This window comes from Cervus canadensis, chromosome X, assembly GCF_019320065.1.
Source record: "Cervus canadensis isolate Bull #8, Minnesota chromosome X, ASM1932006v1, whole genome shotgun sequence".
Lineage (NCBI taxonomy): Eukaryota > Metazoa > Chordata > Mammalia > Artiodactyla > Cervidae > Cervus > Cervus canadensis.
This window is the reverse complement of record NC_057419.1, coordinates 49,737,703-49,764,504: the sequence shown is the minus strand read 5'-3', so window position 1 is coordinate 49,764,504 and position 26,802 is coordinate 49,737,703. Positions and strand designations below refer to the sequence as shown.

General features: G+C 52.2%; 1 protein-coding gene across 9 annotated transcripts; it reads right to left on the bottom strand.

Annotated features, from left to right (window-relative positions):
• Positions 1 to 626: 626 nt before the first annotated feature.
• On the bottom strand, positions 627 to 26,708 carry RBM10 (RNA binding motif protein 10). 9 transcript variants are annotated; one of them, XM_043458104.1, is made up of 24 exons: positions 26,269 to 26,708; positions 24,302 to 24,443; positions 15,586 to 15,769; positions 13,876 to 14,106; positions 12,028 to 12,097; positions 10,155 to 10,228; positions 8,675 to 8,761; positions 6,514 to 6,574; positions 6,194 to 6,373; positions 5,671 to 5,831; positions 5,409 to 5,506; positions 5,235 to 5,322; positions 4,442 to 4,628; positions 4,202 to 4,341; positions 3,983 to 4,100; positions 3,801 to 3,892; positions 3,549 to 3,713; positions 2,475 to 2,624; positions 2,100 to 2,165; positions 1,834 to 2,022; positions 1,680 to 1,754; positions 1,265 to 1,371; positions 1,060 to 1,189; positions 627 to 973 (listed from the first exon to the last, which is right to left on the bottom strand). In XM_043458104.1, exons 1-24 carry the CDS (start codon positions 26,561 to 26,563, stop codon positions 848 to 850), a joined length of 3,216 nt encoding a protein of 1,071 aa, XP_043314039.1. In that variant the 5' UTR covers positions 26,564 to 26,708; the 3' UTR covers positions 627 to 847. The 9 variants fall into 9 exon arrangements, with proteins under 9 accessions (XP_043314039.1, XP_043314043.1, XP_043314041.1 ...); XM_043458108.1 differs by having other exon boundaries at positions 4,442 to 4,556; XM_043458106.1 differs by having other exon boundaries at positions 5,674 to 5,831.
• Positions 26,709 to 26,802: the final 94 nt, after the last annotated feature.

Below are 26,802 nucleotides of genomic sequence, written 5' to 3'. Positions count from 1 at the left end.
GTGTAGATTGGTTAGCGTGACCGGAGCGGTAAGACACTGTGGTAAAAGCCATGGAGAAGACTGGCACGAGGGTGGGCCCAAATGGTGGGGCATAGCCCTAGGACCTGGGTTTGGCAGGTTGACTTCTCTATCTCCATGCCTCTGGGGTCATCAGCCCGTTGAGAGCACAGGGCCCACTGGTGCCAGAGTGCCCATCATCATCCACTTAGAAATGCCCTCAAGCACTGTCCCCAGACCTAGGGAGGGCCAAGTACAGTTTAGCCTCATGAGTATACAGCAAGTGTAGCTGTGGGGTGGCGAGGCCAGGGGGTGGGGGTTCCTCGTCCTATCTCTGATCCCGAGCGACAAGCCCAACAGTGCCCTGGTGGTGCCTGACTTCCTGGTACAGTCTAACCTGCTGGACCTGAAATGGTGAGGTGCTGTGACCAGGATCTTGCATGTTGGGGCACAGGCCAGAACACCATGTCCTACTCCCAACCCTCACCAAGCTGGGAGCTACCATAAAAAACACTGTGAATGCCACCACTGCCACCCACCTCAGCCTGACAAAGCCTTGCCTATCTGTGTTTATGTCCCATGTCTGCATGGGCCACAGACCACTCCGGGACATGAGAAAGAGACACAAGTTGCGGACTTTTCAGCTTTTATTACAAAAACGAGGAAGTGATTCCAGCCCAGTTTTCCAATAAAAGTCTGCAACTCAAAGTTTGACTTGGTCACAGCTTCTCTGGCTGGGGAGCAGGGCTGGTAGACAGGTGCAAGGCTTAGCTTTGACCACCCAACATTTCATTTTCCCCCGCCCCACGCTGGACACCTGATGGCAAGTTTAAGTAGGTCTTGCAGCTGCTCACTGGGCCTCGTTGAAGCGCGTCACCATTGTCTTGTGCAGCGTCTCCTTGTAGGACTCGGTTGACGTGACCCCATAGGAGCTGCCTCGGGCACCCAAGCCAGAGCCCCGCACCCGTGTCTGGGCCTGTGTGAGGAAAGCAGACTCTGCTAGTCAGCCAAGGCTACAGTGGAGAGTGCTGGAGGACGAGGACGGGAACCCAGCAGGCTCACCTCAATGGGAGTCACAATGCCCTGCTTCTTGCGGCCCAGGCCACTGCCCTCTTTCCAGCCCATGGCTTGGAGCATGCGACTGCCAATGTTGTCACTTCCCAGCCCATCCCGCGTGGGCTGCTCAAAGTCCCTGTAGGGGACAGGAGCACAGTGTGAGCGGCAGATCTGCTGGACCCATGCCCCCAACCTGGCCCTGGGCACTCACACAGAGGCCGCTGACATGCCGCTGTACTTTCTCCTCTTGGGCTCTGGTGGCTCAGGGATGCCGTACTTCTCTCTGCGTTCAGCTGCGCGGTCCCGGTACTTCATTTGCTGCAACAGTGTATGTGTGTGAGAATCAAGGGGCTGACAGCTCTTTGCAGGAAACATGGGCACAGCTGGGGTGGGGGGGCCCACAGGGAATGAGATCTGGCTAACAGGTCTGAGGTCCTGTAGCTGCCAGCTGCCCGCCAGCATGGGGTAGTTGGGAAGAAGCTGGCGCATGGGGACAGATGTGAGGTGGCTGATGGCAGCCAGACTGTAACTAGCTGAGGAACTTGCCCACACCAGTTGCCTGCATGACAGATGGGGTGCTTGGCAAGGGACCAACGGATGGAGCCGCGGAGTGGGTCACACCTCACCTCCATGTCATTCTTCTCAAGTGCCTCCAGCTCATTTTCTGACAGGTGGGCTCGCCGGTGAATCTCAAGGTTTTGCTGCAAAGGAGGACAGGAGGACAGTGAAGCGGCCGGGCCAGGCCAGGCTGGGGTTCCCTGCCAGGCCTCCCTCAGTCACCTTGTGGAGCCCAGAGAGCTGCTGGTGCCGGATGAGCGCCTCCTTGCTAGGGAACTGGCGCCGGCAGAGCAGACAGGCCAGCTTCTGCCAGTCGGTGAGCTTCTCCTCCCGCTCTGGGCCCCCGCGTTCCTGCTCCTCCTCACTGTCACTCTCCCCGCTGTAGGCTGCCACCAGCCCCCTAGGTGGGCTCTGGAAAAGGGGAAGGCAAGAGGTCAGGCTTGGCTAGTTCACAGCCCCCCGCCCTTCTTTCTGCCCCAGGCACTCACTGGGCGGTCATCGCTGGCCAGTTTTGGGAGGTCCATGCTGGTGTGCTGTCTCTCGGCTAGTGCTCCCTGGGGCGGAAAAGTGGAAGTGTTAGTTCCTCTGTCATGTCTGACTCTTTGCAACGCCATGGACTGTAGCCCGCCAGGCTCCTCTGTCCAGGAGATTCTCCAGGCAAGAATACTGGAGTGGATTGCCATGCCCTCCTCTAGGGGATCTTCCCGACCCAGGGATGGGACCCGTGCCTCCTGCACTGCAGGCAGATGCTTTACCATCTGAAGCACCAGGGGTGGAGGGATAAGGAAATTCAGGGACTCCACAGAAGGACCAAAGGGATGACAAGCCTGGGGACAGAGCACAGATGGACGGCCACAACACACCTTCTTCTCGAGGATGGCGTAGCCTGCATCTGCGGTGGCTGACTCCCGCCTTTCATCATCTCGCAAGTTGCTGATGGGCTGGAAGCTGTTTTTGAAGTTTTCTTTTTGTTTGTTGAGGCTGCGGGCCCAGCGTTCCATGTCCTTGGCAATCTAGGGATGAGGGTGGTGGGGGGGTGAGCCTCCTAGGAATCTCCCAACTGCTGGGGTCACCAACTCCAACCACTGCCCTTGTAGCAGCCCGCCCCTTCCTGCCCTGCAGCCTCAAGCGGAAGGAGGGAGAGGCAGAGGTTAAAGTCCCCATTTCTCTGCCATCCTGTCATTGGTGTTCCTCAGCAAGCCCCTCCCTGGCTGTGTCCCTATTCTCCTCACAGGCGTCCATGCTACTAGGGTCACTATGAGTTTTCATCATTCTGAAATGCATAGAATGGCTTGCTCTGCATACAATTTTAATTAACAGGTATGATTCTATGCCAGGTATGATTCTACGTATTAATGCCCAATCCCCACCCAGGCACACCATCAGTTTTAGAATTTACTGGGCTGTCAAGGGAACACGAAATTCTTGCTTCTAAGTGTTGCACCCAGACTGTCACACTCTTCCTCCTCAGACAAGACATGGAGGTTCCCTCCAACTGCCCACCACCACAGAACACTGCGATGGCTGTTTTCCTGCCCACCCCCTGATAAGCCTGTAAGAAGTTCTCTGGCATGTGTATATACAGACAAATGAATACACACTGTCAGGTGGGGTTCTGGACCCACAGGAGCAGACTTGTGCCTCTGTTTCCCTAGGCAGGGTTAGCCTGGCTTCAGGTGTGCCCAGACCAGCCCACACTGTCACCAACAGCACAAAGGTTCCCACCAGGAGACAGGAAAGTGGATAGGCTGCACTTGGATGGCAGTGGCCACCTCAGGAAGGTGGGCAGCCCCGCCATGTACCAAGGAGACAGCCCTGGCTCAAGGTCACACAGCACAGAGCAGAGCCAGACTGGGAGCCGGGTCTCTCTCAAGCACAGATACTGCCCAGAAGACACCTAACAGACAGACAGTGACTGCTGGACTCCTAGTGTTCACCTGTTGGGCTGTCTTGGTCTTGTGCTTTTCCTTCTTCTCTTTGCCCTCCTTGGAGGGTGCCCCTGTCTCCTTATGCCCGTCAGCTGACTGCTCCAGGGCAGGAACGTAGGTCCGCCTCTCCCCATCCCAGTATAGGTACTGCTGGCTCTGGGCATTGTAGTAGTACTGGGGGTGATGGGGGAGAAGGGGTGTGAGGGAGGACTGAGACGATGGGGCTGCAGACCCCACCCCCTCCCCAGGCTGCCCCATCACCTGAGAGTTGGGATCATAGTAGAGGCCGGTTTGGGGGTCGTAGTAGTAGCCAGATGTCTCATCGTACTGGTAGGTGGAAACGTCAGGAACAGCTGGGGAGTGAGAAGTGGGGGGGAGTGTCACACACCTCACTGTTTTGTGAAGGAGTCCCCCGCCCCTCGCTGCAGGCTATGGCTACTCACGGTACTGGCTGTAGGACTCCTGGGCAGAGGGACTCGTGGCCGGTGGCAGGGTAGAGCTGGGATGGGTGGGACTCTGGAGCTCTGACTTGAGCACAGCGGGTGATATGATGGTATATGACTGGTCATGGGGGCAAGAACAGGGAACAGGGCTCAGTGTCTGCCAGTGACCCCATGTCACCCAGGAGCCCCCCAAGAACCCTCCCCCTTGATTTTCCTCACCTGGCTGTTGGCAGCGCCCTGGCTCCCGCTTGCTTCAGCTGCTGACTGCTGGTAGACGCCAGGAGTGGCACCAGGCTGGGCACGGGAGAAAGCCTGTAGGGACACAGAGTCCACCCCAGGCTCCAGGGAGGTCTCGGGACCTGGGAAGGGCAATGGAGAAGAGAGAATGTGAATGGCAGGGCCCAGGACCCTAGTTGTGCCATTCCACACTGTGAGTTTAGGGGAGACGCTGGGGCTCACCTGCTCCAGCCGGGTCCCCTTTGGTTCCAGTGATGCCGGGGCCCTTTGCGCCCTTGAGGTAGCCATGGGCATAGAGAGAGGACTCTGTGCCCTGGCTGCCGCCATAGCCCTCATCCTGTTGGTAGTAGCTGTAGTCGACCGTTGGCTCCTCGGGGGTGGCCCAGGCACCCTCCCCACCCTGGGAGGCCTGAGGGGCAGGTGGGAGGGGCTCATTAGCAGAGGAGGTGGCAAAGAGGGGAGGGGAACCGGCTAAGAGGCATCTGCCCACAAGTGAAGCTAGTGTCTGTCTGCTGACAGAAAGCATGCAGCCTTCAGACAAGGAACACCGGGCCACAGCAGAGCGGGGTGGTGACAAAAACAAGACTGGAACAAAGACACGTGCCAAAACACTCCCAGAGCTGACACTGCTAGATGCGCTTGTGTTATATAGGTTGGGGGTCAGACCAGGGAAGATACCATCCTCCCCTCCTCTATTTTCCTCTCCCAATTTTCTTACAGCCACTTCTAAGTTCCCTTTTATCAAAAAAAGTTGAAACAATTCACAATGACATGTGACCACCAAACAGAAGAGAAAAGCAGCTGTGTGGCCCTGGAAAGGGAAGCCTGGGAGGAGGGGTTGGGGAAGGGAGCTGCCGTGAGGCCCCTGCAGCCCACACCGGCAACCACCAGGAGAGGGTTTCTGGTCCACGGGAAGCCACCACAGCAAGGCAGCCCTCCTGTTTGCAGAGAGGAAGGGGGAGGGTGGAGGCGGCCCAGGACGGGGGAGCTGGGGTGGAGGAGAACCTCTGAGTACCTGTGAGATGGCCCACTGGGCCGCGGCAATGGCAGTGCTGGCCACAGAGGCAGCATTGATGCGACTGCCTTCGTTGGAGGCCATATCCCTGGGGAGGATGTCAGAGACTGGAAGTGAGACAGGAGGCCCCAAGCTGGGGGGCAGGCTGAGAAGGGACACAGGTGGGGCCCTGACCTCTTAGAACCCTTGGCAAACTCAACGTTGATGGTCTTGCCGTCGATGGTGAGTGGTGGGTGTAAGGCCTGCAGGATCTGTAGCAGCTGGGCTGCCTCCTGGGGGGGGGCAGGGCACAAGGGTCAGGCCCGGGGAGGCCCCCGGCTCCATTGCCCCATTTCCAGGTTTGGGGCCGCGGTTGGGGAGCTAGGGTCAGGGTCCCTCCTCCCTGCCCTGGGGGCCGGGACCCTGGCTGCCCGGCCCCCCCCTGTGCCGCCCTCACCACGATGGTGGAGAGCTGGATAAAGGCGAAGCCACGGTTCAGTTGAGTCTGCTTGTCCTTGATGACACGGACGTTGGAGGAGGACAGCACTGCGTAGGGTGCCAGGGCCCCCAGGATGGAGTCCATGGTGCTATGTGGGTTCAGGTTGCGCAAAATGATGGCTGTGGGAAGGGACCCGGCATTAGGGAGCACCGATAATCCCCTCCAGCCCTGGCCTCTGCTGGCTCCCCACTGCTTCCTGTCCCTGGCTTCCATGTTCTTGTACCCACTGCTTCTTCCCACCTCTTCCTCTCTGCTTGTCAGCCCAAGTCCCAGCTCAGTCACCTGCCTGCTGAGAATCATCTCAACACACCCTTCAAGTAGAGTTTGGTAATGCTCTTCTTCTACTCTCCCTACATTATGTGTCTGACTTGCAACCCGGCGGACCCCCAGGAAGACTAAGTCCTGGTCACCACTGTCTCTCTGGCCTCAGGGAGCCCAGCCTAGACACCCTAAGGCAGGGAGGAAGGAGCAGTGGACTCACTGTCGTTGGCGTTCTCTGAGCTTGGCTCCGAGCCCTGTGACAGGGCCTGGGAGGCCAGCACTCCTTGGGCCTGGTAGGGCTGTGGCAGGGGCAGCAGGCCCTGGCTTAGCTCCCGACCCCCCAGCGGCAGCGTCTGCTGATCCAACCTTGCGCCCAGGGGCAGCTTCTGCTCCGCCTCTGCTAGGGGCATCAGGAGAGAGGCCGGTGACAAACGGGAAGGAGCTCTCAGGCTGGTTACCCTCCTTCCAGAGCTCTGACCCATCACCCTTCGCCCCTCTCCCCACAATGTCCCAAGGAAGAGAGAGGTAGGAAGGCCGTACCTGACTTGGGCACCCCACATTTGAAGCACTTCTCACGGCGTTTGAAGTTCTGGACACCACACTGTGAGGCACAGGCCAGGCTGTCAGAGGCAGCAGGGGGTGGGGGCTTTCCGTTGCACCCTCCAAACGTGGATCCAGAAATCTTCCAGGGATCCCACCATGCCCCAGGAAGGTCCCAGGGTTGGGGGAGGGGGGAGCAAGGGGCTTTGGGGAATGGCTGTCATTCTCAGACACACGACTCTTTACATGGTTTCAAATTTCTCCTCAGCGGCCACCCCTCAACTCAGGAGTCCATAATCCACCCCCCACCTCTGTTACCAACTGCTGTCTCCTCCAAGGGACCAGCTCAGAGACGTTTCTGCCTCCAAAGTCCTTTTAGTAGGTTCCTCTTTCCAGAACGTACTTTCCTTCTCAGAAACCTTCATCACTTTTCTATCCTTAAAAAGTCAGTAGCCCCTCTCCTGCCAGGCCTCACCCCTTCAACTTGAGGTTAGATCCTGCCACTCTTGAGAAATAAATCTGCCTTGGGCATTGCAGCCTCTGGAGACCCCCAGTTTTCACCACATTTCTGTCTCTGATCCGCGGTCAAGTCCTGAGCACTGTTCCCATGCCAGGGTCTCTGCAGGATGCGGCCTAACAGTAGGGAGCGGATGTAGCACAGAGGGGCAGCAGGTCAGTCTGGAAATGGTCACCACCAGGGACTCCAGGAGAGGAGTGGGCCTTGAGGCCCAGCTTACTCAGCTGGGTATAGTCCACATGGCTGTTTCACCTGGGAGGTCCAGAGGTTTGGTTTTGCTGGGAAGTGCTTGCTAGCAGAGGACACAAGACATTTTGTGTAGTTGGCGTAGGAGGGTGGGGAGAAAGGCAAAAGCCAAGGCTGGAGAAGTAAGGTGACACTAGATCCCAGAGGAGCATCACACTCATGTTCAGATATGTGCAGGTTTTCAGCAGAGAAGGAGGGACATAGTCAGAAGTGGGTGTGAGGAATGCCAAAGGTGAGGGAATGGGAGACAGGCAAGAGGCCAGACCACCAGAGAGGGGACCATGGCGACTGTCTGGAGGAGGGGTGAGGACCAGCCTGCACAGTGGGAATGGCAATGGAAGGCGTTTGTGTGATGGACTTGACAAGACCAGAGAGCAATAGGATGTGGTAGATAAAGGAGAGGAAAGAACAGACTGCCCTAGTTTCAAGGAGTATCTGAAAATACAGGAGAGATGGAGTGAGTCCTCCGGTCCCTCTCTTCAGAGAGGTTGGACATCTGTCTTCTGGTATTACTCTTTTCATTTTCAAACAAAGAGGTGCCACCCAACTCCTCGCCTCCACGCCCCACTCCACTTTACTGGGCAGAGTTCTTCTTGAGGAGAGACTCGGGGCCCCCCTGCAAGCTCTCAGGACTCCCTTTAGGTCTCAGGGCTGCCAGCTGGCTGCAGGAGGTGGGGTTGGCCTGAGGGGAGACCTGAACCCACGGTGGCACCCACAGCCCATGATCAGAATAAAACACAGTTCGAGGTTCCATCTCTCTGAGCCTCAGCCTCCTCCCAGGGAACATGACCTCAAAGACCTACAGCATGTACAGTCAGTTTCTGTGGACCTGGTTTTGCCAGGGGTTGGGTCACCTGACACAAGCTCTCAGAACACCCTTCACGTTATTCAGGACAACAGCTGACAGGTGCTGTTCCGAGTGCTACCCTCATGACTGCATTTCAATCCTTCTGACCACCTCTGGGTATTTTGTATTTGCATTTTCAAGATGGGGAGAGTGAGGCAAAGAGAGGTTCAATACTCTGACCAAAATCAAGGGAGATTTTGAGGGAGTCTAATTTCAGCCAATCTGGCCCTGATGCCCACTTTTCATACACCATGTTATGCTTCACCATCACTAGTCACTCACATAAACGTCTGTGTGACATCTACTGGGGCCTCAGGCAAGATCGTGCTGCATGAGGGCAGAGCCTGGCACTGAGTGAAAGCTCAGTATGAATTGGCAGCTGGCTGGGTAGACAGGGAGGGGGGTTGAGGAGGAGGCAAGGAGCAGTGCTGCTGGAGCTGAGCCAGTTCCTCCATGCCCACACCACTCAGAGGCCCCAGGGAGACAGACACGTCGCCACCCCTGCTGTGGTTGTCTCAATCCACAGCACCTGCTGCCCACCGCCCCTGTACCTTATTACACAGCCAGTCCTCATTGATCTTGGGCTTGGGGTCGCTGTAGTGCATGGACACCTTCTGGCCCAGGATGTTGAGGGAGTGCTGCGGGGAAAAGCAGAGCACAGTGAGGCCTGGGCAGCAGTGCCCCACGCACCGTTTCAGCACAGGAGAAGAGAGTGAGCGAGCCCTTCAGCTGGATGGATGAGGGACAGGGAACGGAGGGAGGTCGGAGAACTGACAAGGGAAGAAGGAAGGGAAGGAGGGAGGGAAAGAGCCACAGCCCTCGGGCGCAGCTGTTTGCTGCCTTTCCGGGCACGCACACGTGAACACACTCCACCAGGCACACAGTGCTCGGCCGCCCGAAGCTTGCCGGACAGTGCGGCAAACCCCCACTCAGCCCTGACACTGCCAGGCCACACCCAGGGCCAGCACTACACAGGGTACACTTGGGATGAGGGGGGACAGGGAGGGGAGGGAGAGGAGGGGAGAGAAAGAGAGAGAGAGCGCACGCGCGCTAGTGCTGGAGAAGGGGAGAAAGAAAGAGCCATATTTAAAAGATGGACGGTCCTGCAGTGAAGCTGTCTTCCCGTGGCCAGCTGGGTCCTTGGGCCCACTAGCCTGTGGACCAGCAGAGATGGCCCCAGGGCAGCCCCTGCTGAGCCCCCTTGCACCACATTGCCCCATTCCCCTTCCCCCCGCCCAAGGCACAGTGCCCCACAGCAGTGAGCTGGGCTCTGGGTGGGTGAGCAGAAGCTTTGGGTCTCTGAAGGTCCCAAAGCTGCTGGGTTAGGAGCCCATGCCAGGCTGGGGGAGCGAGCTGGACAGGGACCCCTCCCTTCTGGACAGCAAGACTCCTTGCTGGGAGGGCAGGCCTGTCCCCAGTGGAGACTCCTGGGCGGGCCAGGTACAGTGGGAGGGGTGGGGCACCAAACTGTCCTGGTGAATGAAACTATGACCCCTGACTGGTACTTTAGATCAATAGAACCCTGCTGGCCTGTCCTATGGAAATCACAGGGCCGAGCTCACAGAGAGAGAGCTGGCAAAATGGGACTTGCTAGTTAGTATGCCACCAACTAAGTTTCCCCAGTGGCTGGACTTGCAGTGGTGCCTGAGTGAAACAAAGTCCTGGCTCTGCCTCACCCCAGGGCAAGGTGGTCCCCCGGGGAGTGGGCACCTGGGTGGAAGAACCCCCCTACCACCCCCAAGGCAGCCCTTCCTCTGAAAGCTCAGCTGGGAGAGGAGGAGAGGCAGAGCTAGTGCCTGACCAGCAGGAAGGGCCAGTGGCGAGTGTGAGCTCTTAATGGGAAGCCCAGTGGGTAGCGAGAGACAGGAAGAGGAGATAGTGAGGGTCAGGAAGGGGTAGAGAGAGGGGTTGGGGGGGATGGGACACAGGACCACAGGGCAGGGAACTGTGTCCGTAAGAATCAGGCGATGGGGAGCGCTCGATTACAAAGTAGTATTTGTTTGGGGGGGGGTTCAAGTGCGGCAAAGCAACCTGATTGGCTTCCATCCATCGTGTAGCGTCCTGCAAGTGACTAAACTCGACGAAGGCGAAGCCCCGGCTCTGACCTGGAGACAGCATTCAGATACAGACGCAGTGGGTTAGTCAACAGCTTTGGACACACGGCGTTCCCGGGGGCGGGACCCGAGGGGAGAGGACTGGGGGTGGGGGGCAGAGAGGGAAGTGGAGAGAGGAAAAAGGAAGAAAGGGAGAGAGAAAAGCAAAGAGAGAAAGACCAGGGTGTGGGAGGCCAGGGAGATGGTCGGGAGGGGCAGGAAGGAGGGAAGAAGGGAGGCAGGAAAACACAGCCGGAGAGGAGTTTGGGGCGGGGGATACACACACGGCAGCTGGGAAGAAAGACAGAGAGATAGGGGCTCAGGCACACCTGCCCAGACAGCCTGGGGTGACAGAGACGGAGAGAAGGAGCTGGGAGGGAAAAGGTACAAGGAGAGGTCTGTCTCCAGAGAAGGAAGGAGGGCAGAGGGGGAGGCTGATGGTTTCACATAGGCCAGAATCAACACTGGAATGGTGGGGCCCAGTATGAGGCCAGGGCAGCTCAGGAGGGGTCCCGCAATGGGTGTAATGGAAGGAGCAAAAGAGAAGCGGGGCTAGGCTGCTTGGTGAGGCTGGGGAGGCTCCAGGACCATCAGGAATCAGGGTGAGTCAGAGATACAATGTCCCCCTCAGCCTCACCACCATGCAGGGAAGGTAGGACTCCCCAGGGAGCCACCTCAGGGCCAAGCTGGGAAGACTGTAGCCACCTCAGTCCAGGTCCTCCAAGATGGCAGGAGAATGGGGGCCAGGTGGTCCAAGGAGACCTTCAAGAATCTGTAGGGCCCTGGTAGGAACACCTGGGGCCGCAGAGGGGGCTGCACCTGGGACACCACCCCAGGGAGACCAGAATCCTGCCAGCCTGGCTAGGGTGCAGCAGAGCAAGACCAACATGCTACCAAGAGAGACTCCAGGCCTGGCCAGGGCTGGGAGAAGGATCCAGGGCTTGAGGCCGCCGGAAAGCAACTCCTTCTTTGGAGGTGCACACACTGGGAGGGTGTAGACACGGCGGGGCATGCTTGATCTCCAAAAGAATAACCGTTAGAATGCACAGGAGGATGAAATGGTATAATTACAGAGAGAGCAAGAGGTAGGGACAGAGACACACACACACACACACACACACAGAGAGAGAGAGAGATGGAGGAGTGGGGAGGAAACTGAAGATGGAGAGAGCAGCCCAGGCAGAGTGAGGCCCCACTGGGCCTGACTTGGGTAGCCTGGGCCAGAGATCCTGCAGAGACACCCCACCCCACCCACTAACCTCAGGCCAGCTCCAAGCAGCCTGAAAGAGGGAGGGAGGGAACGAGCGAGGCCAGCAACCTGGGCTGTTCCTTGGGATGCACTCTTGGACAAGAGCCATCCTCTGCCTCCCCTCCTGGGACACATAGGTGGGACCTACTTTCTGGTCAGAGGCTGTTACCAGAACAGTGTCAGGGAGAGCAAGGAGCAGGGGAAGGAGAAGAAGAGGGAAGGAAGGGAGTCTACAAGGGGGACGGGGTTACCGTCTCAGATCCTCAAGAGTCCCACAGAGGATGATCCCCGGAGCCTGGCCCTGGCCCTGCCCCCAGGGAGCACTCAGCGCAGCTCACAGCTGCACCCCCTCCCCAACAGCCCTGCATCAGAGGCTCCTGGCCAGAGCTGTGAGGAGGGTGGGAGGAGGGGGGAAGAGAAGAGAGGGTACCCCCAAGTGGCCCATTCCCAGCTGTGGCAGGAAGGCAGGGTGGGGAGGGTGGGGGAGAAGGCAGAGGCAGGAGGGAGACTCGGAGGCTGAGGCTGGCCAGCAGAAGGGGAGGGTACTGGAACGAAAGCTCACCTGAGGATTTGTTCCGCATCAGCCGGACTTCCCGTGCTTGGATGCCATGGGACTGCAGCTGGCCACGGATCTGTACGGGGTGATAGGGATTGGGGCAGGCTCAGCACAATGGGGCTGTGGGTACCAAGTGCTGGCTGGAGGTCTCCGGGACCTCAAGGGAGTCACAGGGGTTGTGCACACACTGTATCCACTCCCTCTCTCAGGGATTCTCCCCCAGTGATCACAGCCCCGGCCCCCTACCAGTACCCAGTCTCAGCTTTCAGCCCCAGACTTGCAGAGGGAATCAAAGGAAGGAAGGGTGGGCTGCAAGGTGAAGCATGGCAGTGTAAGGACCTTCAGGGGCAGAGAATGTTGAGAGAGCAAGCGAGCCAGCAGCTCAAGAACGGTGGGCATGAGTGGTCTGCCAACGGGCTATTGCAGCCACAAAGCGAGGAAAGCTGGGATGCAAACCTGGCCCTTCACGAACGGACTGCCCTCCGGCTTGCATCGAGAGAGACCCATGACACAAGCCCCAAACTGGGAAGGACTGGGGTCTGAGCAAAGCCCAGCCATGGGCACTAGATCACGAACAGAGTGGGAACTTGGGGTTGAGACCAAAAGGCACAGCTGTGGGGGTATGGAAAGCTTCCTGGATGACCTACGCCAGGTGAAGCTGCAGATGCAACCTGGAGTTTGGACCAGGTGAGGCAGGGTCCTGAGGCCAGTGGTGCCTCTCGCCAACAACTGGATGCCTGTGCTGGGCACTCTGGGCCAGTGGCTGTAACGCCTCTGGGCCTCAGTGCCCTCACCAGGGTCAACAACAGGCACACACGAGAATGGAGAAGAGAGATACATGGAGATCAGGATCGCAATACTCAGGGAGGGCTTAGGAAATGGCTGGAACATGGGCTCTGGGGCTCAGCTGGCCAGGTTCAGACCCCAACTCTGTCACTTGCAGGCTGTGGGAACTGGGGCCAGCTGCCAGGGGCCTGGCCTCCTCCTCCGTAAGATGAAAAACACAGAGGACCTTCCCTGCAGGGCAGCTATGCATGTGGCCCACCATGTGACAGATCCTCTACAAATGGGAGCATGCAGCTACTGCCTGACCCCAAACAGGACAGGTAGGCCAGACCTGAGAGCTCTCAGACACACAGGTGGGGTTTTCTCTGCGACAACACAGGCACCCAGCAGGTTTCAGGGGAGAGCTGAGTGAAGCCTTCACAGGCCGTGAGGAGGAGGAGAACTGGGTAGGGTAGTGAGGAGGCTATTCTAGTGGCCCCCATGGGGTTTTCCTGCTCATGAAGGGAAGTTGGTACGGACAGGGAGGGAATGTCACACAGGCAGATGGGGTGGGAGGGCTGCAACAGCAGTGAAGGAAGGAGGACCTAAGGCTCTGTGGTTGTGCCAGTGAGGAGATCTGGGGCTGCTGGCAAAAGAGAGCAGGTGGTAGGGAATGAGAATAAAACCTCAGAAAATCCCATGGAGAGCCTCCCCAGGCCTGCAGGGTCTCCATATCGCCTCTGCCACCAGCAATTTCTGGCAGCGGGCATGGTGAGCATCTGGCCTTTGATCAGCATATGCAGAAGGGATGGATCACCAGCAGAATGCATGGAAGGAATGCTCTGTTCCCTCCCACACCCACCGCCGCAGCCCTCTGGCCAAACCAGCCTGTGCCACGCTCCTCCCTTCCAGACTAGGAGATGACGGGGCCTGCCCCGGGGGCAGAGCAGTGCTGGGGGACAGGACTGGGGGGAGAAGGGCTGAAAGGTGCCGAGGAGGTTGGGGGTAAGGGAGGGGCTGAGGGCCCTGAAGGGGACCCAGCCTGGCCTCCTGCTCTGCCGCCTGCCCGGGGACATGGGGAGCACGTACGTCATCCTCAGTGGCTGCCTGTGGCAGCATCCTCAGCATGACGATGTTACTGGCCTTCTCCTCCTCCTCCTCCTCCTCCTCCTCCTCCTCCTCCTCCCCTTGCTCGGTCCGATAGTCCTGGTCCCGATAGTCGCCGTCTCGGGGGAAGCCTGGCGGGCCGGTAGGGCTGTGCCTGTGCCGCCGCCGCCGCCTACGCTGAGTCTCGGAGCCCGGGGAGGCCTCGTAGGAATCCTGGCCAACAGAATGAGACGAGAGACACCAGGCGGGCAGTCAGTCTGAGGGTGGGCCTAGGGGCTGGCCGCTGGCTCTCCGAGGCAGGCAGGCTCTGAAAGCCAGGGGTGGGCGGGCTCCGGCTAAAGGCTCGGGGCAGGCAAGGTGGGCAGGCCCTGAACTGCAATCCTCCTGGGATTGGAAATTCTCCCCCAGATGCTTTGGGGGGCTGCTTTGACGGGGAGTGGGGGAGAAGCAGGTGGCACTGTTGGTGTGGGGGAGGAACTCCCACAGACAGGTGAGCAGACACCACTGAGACCTCCGTGGGAAGAAACTGTTGGAGGTTGGCACACTAAACCCTGCACTCTTTCTCCGCCCTCCTCCCTCGCCAGCTCAGCTAGTACAAGCACAATTGCTCCCTGTGCCACAGAAGGCCACATGTCCCTTAAGACTCCCAGCCTGGGCCCTGTCACCAAGTTGTGGGTTTAGGAATAGCTAAGACCTCGGCCAGAGTCAGCCAACAAGGGCTGGCAAAGATTGTCAGGGCTACAGCGCTGCCCCTTGGTCCCTGATCCTCTGCCTGGCCAGTCCTCCATCACCACCATGCTCCTTCCTAACAGGGTGTGGTCACTGGATTCCTGGGCACTGCCCAAACCCTTCGCTCAGCACAAAGCAAGGCAGGCCTGGGTCCATGCCCATCCTGCCCTCACGGGGGCCAGAAAATTCAGCTCTCCACTCTTCCTGGTCCACCCAGTGCTCTGGACACATCCAGGCACAGCTCACAGTTGCCACCAAGGAAGCCTGACTGCCCATCACGGGGGTCTTTGTGCTGGACCCCCAGAGGGTGGCTGACCGCCCATATTCTGCTTCCCAGGGCTGGGGTTGCAAGGGTAACCTTCCCACTCCTCTGTGCCCGTGTGGACCAGGGCCCTGAGTACCCTCTCAACCTGGGATTCGCATAAGGCAAGGCTGCTTCATCCCCTCAGATGGGGGCTCCCTGATGGTGGGCATCATGCCTCCCCCTCAGGCCAGGACTAGCTATCCAATATGGAAGTGGCTAGCTGGAGCTCAGAGGAGAGTCCTGAGGGGGCTTTCCTTTCTGTCTAGGGGCTCTGCTACCACTGGGAATGCCCACACTCAGCCTCCCAGAGCCACTCTGCTTGCTGATACCCACGTGACATCCAGGTGCCTTCCTGACCCTAGATGTTGGGTCCCCAAACTGGCTGGGAGCAAGCAGTAGAGGGCTTGCAGTGAACCCTGAAGAACAGGGAAGAAGGGAGAGAGGTGGTGGCCAGGGGCCCTTAGAAGTACAGAGCCAAGCACGTGGAGGTCAGGGAGACCCAACCTGGGAGAGGAGCCCTCAGAGAGGGGAGTGGGGACAGACCCTTCAGGTGAGGCAAAGCCCTTGAGCACAGTCTGAAGGCATGGGAGTGGAGAGCTACTGCACGCGGGGCTGCAGCCAGATCGAGGCCCTGCAGGAGCCGGCCCCCCAGCCCTCACCTCTGCACTCTGCTCCTCGGATGAATCATCATAGTCATGCTTGCCCTCCTGGCTGCCGTACTCGCGGGGATATGAGCGGTAGTCCATGTCTCTGTAGTCATGATCCCGGCTACGGTTTTCCCCACCGTCATCCTGTGAACGATCGGTGGCTCCATAACGGCCAGTCCTGTCTCCACGTCCCCCTCTGGGGAAAGAAGGATGGGAAGGGATGAGAGGACAGTTCTTTCTGAAAGAGGCAAGCGGGGAGGGGGACCCCACCCACACCCCCCTTCAGGTCCTCAGCTCCACCCCCACAGGGATCCCTAAGGCCAACCCCTAATCCCCAGGCTGCCACCACCTCTCCCTCAAATCCAGCCCACTTCTCCCCTTCCCTTCCCCACCTCTCCATTCCCTCAATGGGCCTTCAGGTGTGGCCCCCTGCCTGGTCTCCTCACTCCCACCCAGGCCTCCTCCAGTTCATTCTCTCCACCCTCAACACAAGTGAGTGTTTCATAAGGCAAAGCCAATCAAGCCCAACCACAGTGCTTCTCCGATGGCTCCCTCTTATTCTCAAGACACCAAAACGCTCACTAAGATCCTACAAGGCCTGCAGGGTCCTGTGGGCTGAGGTCCCTGCTGACCTCTTTCCCTCCAGCTCCTGGGCACTGCACCACTCTGCCCCTCTGTTTCATGGTCACCTTGCTAGTGCTGGCAGCTGTTTTGTTAAAATTTCTCCTACTGAAATAACTGTAAAATAATTAGCTCAACATTGATTTAATATGTGTTTCTTTGGTGATTTAAAAAAATCACTAGAATGAGTTTGGGGAAGGGACCACACCTGTTTGGTTCACTGCTGTATTCCCCAAAGCTTAGCTTAGTGCCTAATACTTAGCAGGTGCCCAACAATTCTCTTTTGATAAAATAATGACTCTAAAGAGCACTGTCCTAACCACTGGACAAGCAGGGAACTCCCAGTATTCTAAATGTAACCAATCTGTATCTACTTAAAACAAGAAAAACTGGACACCAATATAGACTACTAGCAGGATCGTAATCCTGGTTAGAAATGACACTAGAATGTCCATTATCAACACCATGAGTATTATTCTAAGAAACTAGCTAGTAAACAATTAAACAAAGGAAAAAAGAGATTAAAAGCTGGAAAGGAGATGGTAAAATTACTATTACTTGTAGATGATATGAGGATGTATCTGCCTCTGCCTAAGAGAATCAATGGAAAAATCATTACAAATAAATCAGTAAAGATGATGTGTTCAGAAATTAATATGGAGGAATAAATACCTTGCTGGTATTCAGACAGCCACTGTTCAGAAATCGGAAGATTCCAAGTATAATCGCATCAAAAAGATTAAATACCTAGACATATGGAAGATCTTATGACTATACGTCACACATATGAGCCAGGATTCATCTGAAATCGGTCAAAAATTTAAATGGAAGAAATGAAACCACAGAAGAAAAGAAGAAGAAAACACGAGATAGCTTTTTAATAATCTTGAAATGAGGAAAACTGTGACCCAAATCAAGAAGCCATACACAAAAAGGCTATCAGATCTGACCACATAAAAATAAAACATATCTGTTTGGGGAAAAAAACAAAAAACAGAAAAACAAAAACCATCATGAGCCAAGTCAAGACAGACAATAAACAAGGAAAAGGTATAGGGGAAAAAAAAGAGAACTGGATTTACAGAAAATAATACAGTTGACCCTTGAACAAGCACTGACCCTCTGCTCTGTTGAAAATCCGAGTATAATTCACAGCCAACCCTCTGTTTTTGTGGTTCCTCTACATGCTCAGATTCAACCAACCATGGATTGTGGCGCACTGTAGTATTTACTACTGAAAAGAATCTGTATATCAACGGACCTGTGCAGTTCAAACCTGTGTTGTTCAAGGGTCAACTGTACAGATGGTTTATATTTGAAAATATGCTCTATCTCACTCAACAAAAGATGAAAATTAAAACTATACTGGACAGTTCATTTTTGTAACACTTAAAATTTATTTTTGTGTATTTTCCCAAATCTTTTTTTGTGATAAATTATATACATAATTAACAAAAATGTTACCATTTTAAAGGGTACAACTCAGTGAGTAGCACAATGTACACTCACAATGTTGTATAATCATCACCACTACCTGTTCCAGAAGCTTCTCATCACCCCAAACAGAAACTCCATACTTCAATTAAATAATCATTTCCCACCCCACCTAGCAACCTCTATTCTCCCCTGTAAGTTTGCCTATTCTACATACCTCATATAAGTGGAACCATATAATATTTATGCCTTTGTGTCTGGCAGGTTATCTCAGCAGAATGCAGTCAAGGTTCATGGTGCAGAATGTATCAGAATTTCATTTCTTTTTATGGCTACATTTGTTCACCTACTGGTTATTTTGGATACTATGTATAATGCTACTATGAACACTGGTGTACAAGTATCTGAGTCTATTTTCAGTTCTTTAGGGTACATACCCAGGAGTGGAACTGCTGAATCCTATGGGTTTCCCAGGTGGCTCAGTGATAAAGAATCCGCCAGCCCAATGCAGGAAACACAAGTGACACCAGTTCGATCCCTGGGTTGGAAAGATTCCCTGAAGTAGGAAATGGCAACCCATTCCTGTATTCTTGCCTGGAAAACTCCATGGACAGAGGAGCCTGGCGGGCTACAGTCCATGAGGCTGCAAAGAGTAGGACACAGTAACTCTAATTTTTTGAGGAAATGCTAGTGTTCCAGAGCATCTGTACAATTTTACATTCCTACCAGTGACGCAGTTGCCAATTTATCCACATTGTCATCAACACTTGTTACTTTGCCTTTTTTTCATGTGCTTATTGGTCATTTATACCTCTTCTTTGAAGAAATGTCTATTTGAGTCTTTTGCCCATTTTTGAATTGGGTTTTTCTGTTACTGTTGTAGGAGTTCTTGATATATTCTGGGTGTTAATCCCTTATAAGATATATGATTTGCAAACGCATCCTCCCACTCTTTAGAATGTCTTTTCATCCTTTTGAATAGTGTTCTATGATGTACAAAAGTTTCTAATCTTTTAAAAAATATTTCATTTTTTGGCTGTGCTTGCTCTTAGTTGTTGCAGTACTCAGGCTTTTCCCTAGTTGTGGCATGTGGGCTCTCTAGTTGAGGTGTTCGAGTTAGCTGCCCTGAGGCATGTGGCATCTTAAGTTTCCTGACCAGGGATTGAGTTCATGTTCCCTGCACTGGAAGTGTGGAGTCTTAACCATTGGACTACCAGAGAAGTCCCAAAGTTTCTAATCATGATAAAGTTAAATTTATTTTAAAAATGATAATTTTAGATTTACATAAAAGTTCAAAGATGATAGAATTCTCATATACACTTCACACAGTTTCTCCTGTTAAGAGAACCATGGTACATTTGTCAGAACTAAAAAGTTAACTGATCTATAGATTTTATTAGCATTTCACTATTTTTCCACTACTATCCTCTTTCTGTTCCAGGATTGAATCCAAAACACCACACTGCATTCAGTTATCATGTCCCTGGTTTCCTCTGGCCTGTGGAAGTTTCTCAGTCTTGCTTCTTTTTTTTTTTTCAATGACCTTGACAGAGTTTTGAAGCACGCTGGTCAGGTAATTTGTGGAATGTACCTCAACTTGGGTATATCTGATATGTTCTGGTTATTAGACGAGGTTAATAGAGCTGAGCCACCCATCTGATCACACTAGATCTCAGGTGCATGCTATCAAGATGACTTACTACTGGTGACGCTGAACTCGATCATCTGGTTATGGTGGGGTCTGCTGTAAAGTTTCTTTTTCCCTTATACTCTATTCTGTAGAAGCAAGTCACTAAGATCAGCCCACACTCAAGAGAAGGAAAAATTAACCTCTACCTCCTAGAGTGGGGAGTATCTACATATATTATTTGGAATTCTTCCCTAAGGAAGATCTTGTGATCAAATGTTTTTAACTCAACAAATCTTCAAAAGTCCAAATGTTTGACAGAAAAACTGTTGGCAGGGCTGTATGGGAAATAGGCACTCTCATATTGGTGGTATGAGTGAAAATGGAATGATCCCCATGGAGGGGAACTTAGCAACAGCTGGCAAAACTAAAAATCTATATGCTTTCTAACCCCCAATTTTCCTTCTGGGAATTTAATGTGCTGAAGCACTAGTACGTATACAGAAATAGTATTCAATGTGACACTGTTTATAATAGCAAAGGACAAGAAACAACTTAGAAGAGTCAGGAAAATTCTGTTTAAAAAAAAAGACTAATGATGGGGAGAGGAATCCCATCAAATATTAAAACATATTATAAACGTCCTAAAAGGATGTTTTTGGAACAACTGATGATATCTGAAAACAGACTTAAAAGACAAAAGTACTAAATCAGTGTTAAATTTCTTGATATTGATAAGTATCCTGTGGTTATGAAAGAGAAAGTAGAAGAAACTATAGTATTTTTTTTTTTTTTAGGAACTATAGTATTTTCTATAGTATTTACTGCTCATGTCTTCCACTAACTCAAAAGATTCTAAAAAAAAGGTGTTATGTATAGAAAGGGAGAGGGAGAGGGGAAGGGAGAGGAGAAAAAAGGAGGGGGAAGAAGGAGTAGGTTTGTAGGTAGGCAAAGCAAATGTGACAAAATATTTACAGTTAGTGCTTCTGGGTAGAGGATTAAGGGAGTTCATTGTACTTGCAATTTTTTTTTTTTTTTGTAAATCTGAAGTTTTTTCTTTTTTTTTTTTAACTAATATTCCACTGTGTTTATTTTTCTTTTTTTTCATTTATTTTTATTAGTTGGAGGCTAATTACTTTACAATATTGTAGTGGTTTTTGTCATACATTGAATCAGCCATGGATTTACACGTATGCACTGGGAAGACCCAGAGGAATCGGGTGGAGAGGGAGGTGGGAGGAGGGATCGGGATGGGGAATACATTAAGTTTTTTCAAAATAAGAAGTTATAAACATACATATACATACCATGATCAAAGAGGGTATACCTTAAGAATATCAAGGATGCAATTTAATGCAATCATGAAGTTGATAGACAAAAGGAGAAAAAAGCATGTAATTATGAAGTTCAATACTCATTTCTGATCGGTCTTAGCAAACTAAAATTAGAGAATTTTCTTGACTTATTAAAGACTACATCTTAAGAGCCTACAGTACACATCACACTTGATGCCAAAGCAAAGGAGGTTGCCTATCAGGCCTGGACTGATTTAGAAAGACAATCAAAATCAACAATGATTGAGTAGAAATAACAAGGCAACACAGCAGAGATAAGGTAATTTACCAAAATCAACAGCGTTCCTTTACCCCAGCAAATACCAGCTTGGGAAAAAAAAAGATGCCAATAAAAACTACCGAAGCACCTCTGAATTACTTTAACAAACAATACACAACCAGATTAAATTTAAAAGCTTTTGCACAGCAAAGAAAACCATCAACAAAACAGAGACAACTGACTGAATGGGAGAAAATATTTGCAACCAGTACGACCAATGAGGGATCAATATCCAAAATATATAAATAGCTCATAAACTCAATATCAAAACAAACAAAAACAAACTTGATTTAAAGACAGAGAAGACCTGAACAGACATTTTTTTCCAAAGATGACATACAGATGGCCAAAAGGCACATGAAAAGATGCTCAACATCGTTAATCATCAGAGAAATGCAAATTAAAACCACAGTGAGATACCACCTCACACCTGTCAGACTGACTATCATCAAAAAGAACACAGACAACAAATGCTGGTTGAGAATGTGGAGAAAGAGAGGGCCTTCATACACTGTTGGTGGGAATGTAAACTGGTGCAGCCATTGTGCAGAACAGTATGAAGGCTTCTCAAATAACTAAAAACAGTCCACTCCTGGGTATATATCTGAAAAAAAAGATCAAACACTAATTCAAAAAGATACATGCAACCCAATGTTCACAACAGCATTATTTACAATTGCGAAGATACGGAAGCAACCTGTGTGTCCACCAATAAATGAGTGGATAAAGATGTGTTATACACACACACACAGGAATACTAATCAGCCATAAAAAAAAAGAATGGGATTTTGCCATTTGCAACAACATGGATGGACTTAGAGGGTATTAATGCTGAGTGAAATAAGTAAGACAGAGAAAGATAAATTCTGTATGATATCACTTATATGTGAATCTAAAAATTAAAACCAGTGAACATAACAAAACAAATAAATTCACAGATATAGAGAACTAGTGGTTTACTAGTGGAGAAAAGGAAAGGGAGAGGGACAAGATAGGGGAGAACATTAAGACGTACAAACAACTATGTATAAAATAAATAAGCTACAAAGATATATTGGACAGCAGGGGGCAACAGTCAGTATTTTGTAATAATTATAAATCGAATGTAACCTCTTAAAATATATCACTATGCTGTTCACTTGAAATAATGTACATCAACCATACATCAATGGGGGAAAAAAGGAATACCCAAGACCTGTATTTTGGTTTATTCAGATTTTTATGTCCTTTAAACAAACCTTGTAGGTCTTTATGACCTGTTTAAGAGGATGAGATGACTACTTACAAAGATGACAATTCTCCTGAAGTATATAAATTTAATGCAATCTCAAAGTTCTTGAACTTTTTGAAAGACTCGATAACTTTTTACATAAAGCTACAAAATGACTAAGTCAACTTCAAAAAATAAGAGCAGAGTAGGCGCTATTAAGACATTCTATAAGGCTACAGAACACTCAGGTTCTGTACAAGAATAGCAAAAAGACCAATGCAACAAATCAGACCACTCAAGACAGATTCATGTACATGAGGGAACTTGAGATGAGATGAGGTACCACAAATCAATAAAGAAAGAATGACCTATTTTGGGGGTGATACTAGGAACACTGCCCACTATATGGAGGAAAATAAAACCAGAACCTACATTATAACATATTTAAAAGTGGACTCTAGATGGATTTAAAGACCTGAATGCAAAAGGTAAATAAAGTTAGGGATCTAGAGATAAGAATAGAGAAGATTTTTCAAAGGACAGATTTTAAGACAAAAAAAGTGATGAATTTCAGCACACCAAAATTAAGAACAGGTATCCACCCTTGAGAGAATTATTAAATAAGATGCAGCAGACACACCCCATGGTGTCCTTGGGACCAATTAGAAGCAAAGCACTAACATACACGTAGCAATACAGACAGATCTTTATTTTTTTTTCCCCAACCCTTTGATCCTTCATAGTGTCATGATTTTCACCTTGATCTAACAAGATAACCCTATACGCAGACAGATCTTTAAAATGCAGTGCTGAGTAATATAAAGCTCAGGAAACAGAATGAAGACTGTAACATTCTGCCATTTCTGTAAATTGAAAACACTCCAAACAATACCACATATTTTAGAAGGATACATTTCAAAGACAACAGAGCAGCTGCCTACAGCTATGGGAATTGCAAATAAAACAGGAAAAAATAAATATGGCAAGAGGCGGTCTTGTACCAACCTGTGATAGAAACGTACCTTGGACTGGAAAAGTATGATTAATTCAAACCCTTGTACCTGAGGTTCTTTAAAAGCCAAAAGAAAGCCAGTGGCTTTACCTCGTAATGAAGTCTGAGGCAAGTAAGCTACCTACTCAAAGTCAGAAATTGCCACACAGCACTTCTACTGAATACCATCCAAAATCGAATGCCTTTCACAAGACATTTTGAAAGGTCAAGGCTGAATAACACCTGATGATAACCACATCTCAAATTCGGGCTCATCACTTTTCAGAAACCAAAACATTATAATTCTACATTTTTCAAAAGCGGGTGGTAGCAGAAACCCTTTGCAAGGCAATAAAAAATTATTTCCTCCTTGACTTTTTCATAAATCTATTGACTTTTGATAGAGGCTTTCCAGGAAGGTTAGGTCTACTTTTCTATACAATCTTTAAATGTCAGGAATGAATCATCTACATTAGAATCAAGTTAGGTGATCCACCAGTATGGTAAGGGTATGGTCTAGGATCTCTGTATTTTACCAAGTGTCCCAACTGTTTCTGCTTAGTCCCAGAGTTTAAAAATAACTGGATAAGAGTGTCCACACCAACTTCAGCCCATCCTGTCCCTGAATCCTAGATCTTAAAAAGGCCGTGGCTGAGTAACACTATCTGACCTGGTTTGCCCCATACATTTTCTGGGCAAATTTCTGACTCTGAAGGCAAACCACCCCCAATCCATTCTTCAAACCCAAAGCTACAGCCCACACCTCTCCCCTGAGAATCCACAGGCACTTACAACCCAACAACTGCCCACCTGTCACCCATCTTTGTCTGTCCTGCGGTGGCTGTCCATACCTTCCACACCTACCTGGGTCATCCAAAGTGGAAACCTGGGCATCAGTCTCCATGCCTCCCTTTCTCTTGATCCCTTCCCACCCTGCAACCACACGTGGCACCTATCAACCGGAAACTGTGTGGTCTCCCTTGTGAGACCCTAAGTGAGAAGAAGGCTGCAATCTTATTTGTCTCGTTTATCAATGCACTCCCAGAACCCAGTACACGTCCTGGCTCTTGAGTGCCAAGTACATGTTTGCTAAAAAGAAACCAATCATCTGCGGCACTGTTTGGTTTTTTTCCTGCCCAGATGCCCCCTCCAAGCACCTTCCTGGGTCGATGCTCACACAGGGATAAACCTAAGCTGCTTGGGAGAGGGTGGGGGTTAGCGGGGAACTCACCGTCTTTCATACTCCATGTCCTGACAGGGCCTGCGAGGGCTGCTGGGGCCCCTCCTCAGCCGCTGGCTCCGTTTCACTTCCCAGCCACCCCCCGTGTTGCCACCATGATCTGCCAGCCTGGGTGATGCCTCCTGCAGGGACTCTGGGGACAGCAGAAGGAAGAAAGAGGTCAGGGCAGTTGCGGCAGAGAGGGTCTCCTTGAGAAACGCTTGGTGCCAAGGCTCTCTGCTGTCCCAACTCCTAGGGCTCCTGAGGATTGGAGCAGGAAGGCAGCCCTTATTTGGCCTGCTGTTTCCCTTCCCTACAAACGCGAGGCTAGAGCCGGCCGCCCTGGAAACAGCATGGCCCTCGGCAGGCACGGAGCATCTTGCAGAGAGACCTGGTGGTGCCACCCATCCTGGGATCACGGCTTTGCCATCTGAGACTGGTAGACAAGCTCAAGCCTGGAGCTACTTGCCCAGGGGGGCTCTCGGTGCTGGATGACTTGTCTGAGATTGGGCACAGTAGGCACGGAGGCAAGTTTTCATGACAGGAGTCCCAGGCACCCACCAGGCTCCTTCTATGACCTGCCAGGTGCCATTTCATCCTCCCAAGAAGATGCTGGCTGCCCACTATGAGACGGCAGGAGACCATGAAAGGCTCCGGGGGTAAAGGGGCGAACTTGGCAATGAGACAGCTGCCGCCTCCCTAGGCTCTGAGCCAACACAGTTTTGGCCCTCACTCGGCAACTGGCTCGGCCCTGAGCCTGTCTCTTAGGCACAGCCAGGTTCCCCAAGACGGCTCCCTACCCACGGCTCTGGGCCCAAGTTATTCAGAGGTTAAAAGCAGCCCTTTTGGAGCCTGTTTTGAAGCACTGTGTTATTCTGCTGGAATGGGAGAGCAGTCACTTCACGGCAACCCTCAGGGCCGCGGTGAGAACTAAGGAGGGCCAAGAGCCATGTGACCGGGCCAGGGGTCACCACAAAGTATCCCTGAATCTTCAGGCCCCACCCTCTGAACAACAATCAAGCAAAAGTCAGGCGTTAACAGCACCTGCCCAACACTAGGTTGCCACCACACCTTTCCTCCATGTATACACTCCCACCAATTTTCTCTTCCTCCTAAAGTCTCAGGGAATGAGAGTTACCTGCTCCCAGATGGGTAAGACTTAGAATCACAACCAGGGAACCCAGTGGATGAGAGCCAGAGACAAAACCCTCAGTACATCTGGCAAAGGCATCCATAACAGATAGGGACCCAAGTCAGGCTCGAGCCCCAAAGAACTACAGGCCAAAACCACGGACAGGAACCCACAATAAATACGGGCCATAATCACACAGGTCCCCTTTCACAAAATAAGCATCAGAGTAACAGATACGAACCTCCCCTCCTCCCCAAAAAAAGGAGCAGTCAAGTCTTACACACCTTTCTTGCACTTCCCGCCCCCACCCAGTGAATGGATTATGGCCAGTCCTAATAAGACTTTCTATGGGTAAGGACCCCCTCCCCATGGATAAGGACCAGAGTTACAGACAGAGGTTCCGAGGAGAGAGACCCAAGTCAGAGCGACAATCTCCCTTCTCCTCCACCCAAGAATAAGGACCAGAGCCACAGAACACTTCCCCATGGGTTGGTTAGTACCAAAGTCACACACGAAAGCAGAGAGCACACTTTTTCGGCTAAAAAGAAAAGTCGCAGACAGCGGCCTCCCACGGAAAAAGTTCGGCCTCGCAGACACAGTGAGCCATAGGAGCCCACTCCCATCCGTCTCTCCCTTCCCCCAACCCGCGTGCACCCATCCAGTGCCCCAATCGCGCACGCGCCTCTGCTCTCAAAAGGAGAAAAACAAAAAACAACAAAAAAAGACACCCTCTCCCAGGCTCAGACTGTGCAAAGCATCGGTCGGTTCTGCGCGAAGCACAGACCCGTCGACCACAGTCCGCCCTCGCGGTTCCTCTACGCAACCCCCTCCACCCCCGGCCCCTTACCTCCGCCCCCACGACCAGCGTCGACGCTCACCTTCTCCGCCCGGGCTGTCAAGGGAGGGCTCCCGGACATCACCTCGGCCCGCCGCCACCTCCTCCAACTCTCCCAGCTCTGCCCGAGCCGGTGCGCGCAACTACCAAGTCCGAGGCTGGAGGCGAAAGGGCGGGGGAGGGGGAGGGGAAAAGCGCCAGGCGCGCTGCCCTCCCCGGGAAACCCACTGCCACCTACTCCCAGCCGGCCGCGATCACCAGCACAAAATGGCGACGACGAGAAAGGAGCCGGCGCTTCGACCACCATCCACCTACTAAGGGAGCGCGCTCTGGCCAACCCCGTCTATTGGTCGCTGTCCGCCCTCGGTCATCCCTGGCCTACTCTGATTGGCAAGCGTATTGCCACCTCCCCACTCCCTTGCGAACGCCTGCAAGTCGAGAAAAGCGGTAGCTATTGGCCAATCCGGCGAAGCTGGCGTTTTAGAAGCTTGGCTTCCTTCGAAGATGAAAGACCAACGGAAGCTCCGCCCCTTTCGCTGGAGGGCG

Coding starts and splice junctions, on each gene's coding strand:
- RBM10 (XM_043458104.1), bottom strand. CDS start 26,563: ATGGTGGTCGAAGCGCCGGCTCCTTTCTCGTCGTCGCCATTTTGTGCT. Junction 6,374..6,513: donor ATGTGGGGTGCCCAAGTCAG/GTACGGCCTTCC, acceptor TGATGCCCCTAG/CAGAGGCGGAGCAGAAGCTG. Junction 5,507..5,670: donor TCCAGCTCTCCACCATCGTG/GTGAGGGCGGCA, acceptor GCCCCCCCCCAG/GAGGCAGCCCAGCTGCTACA.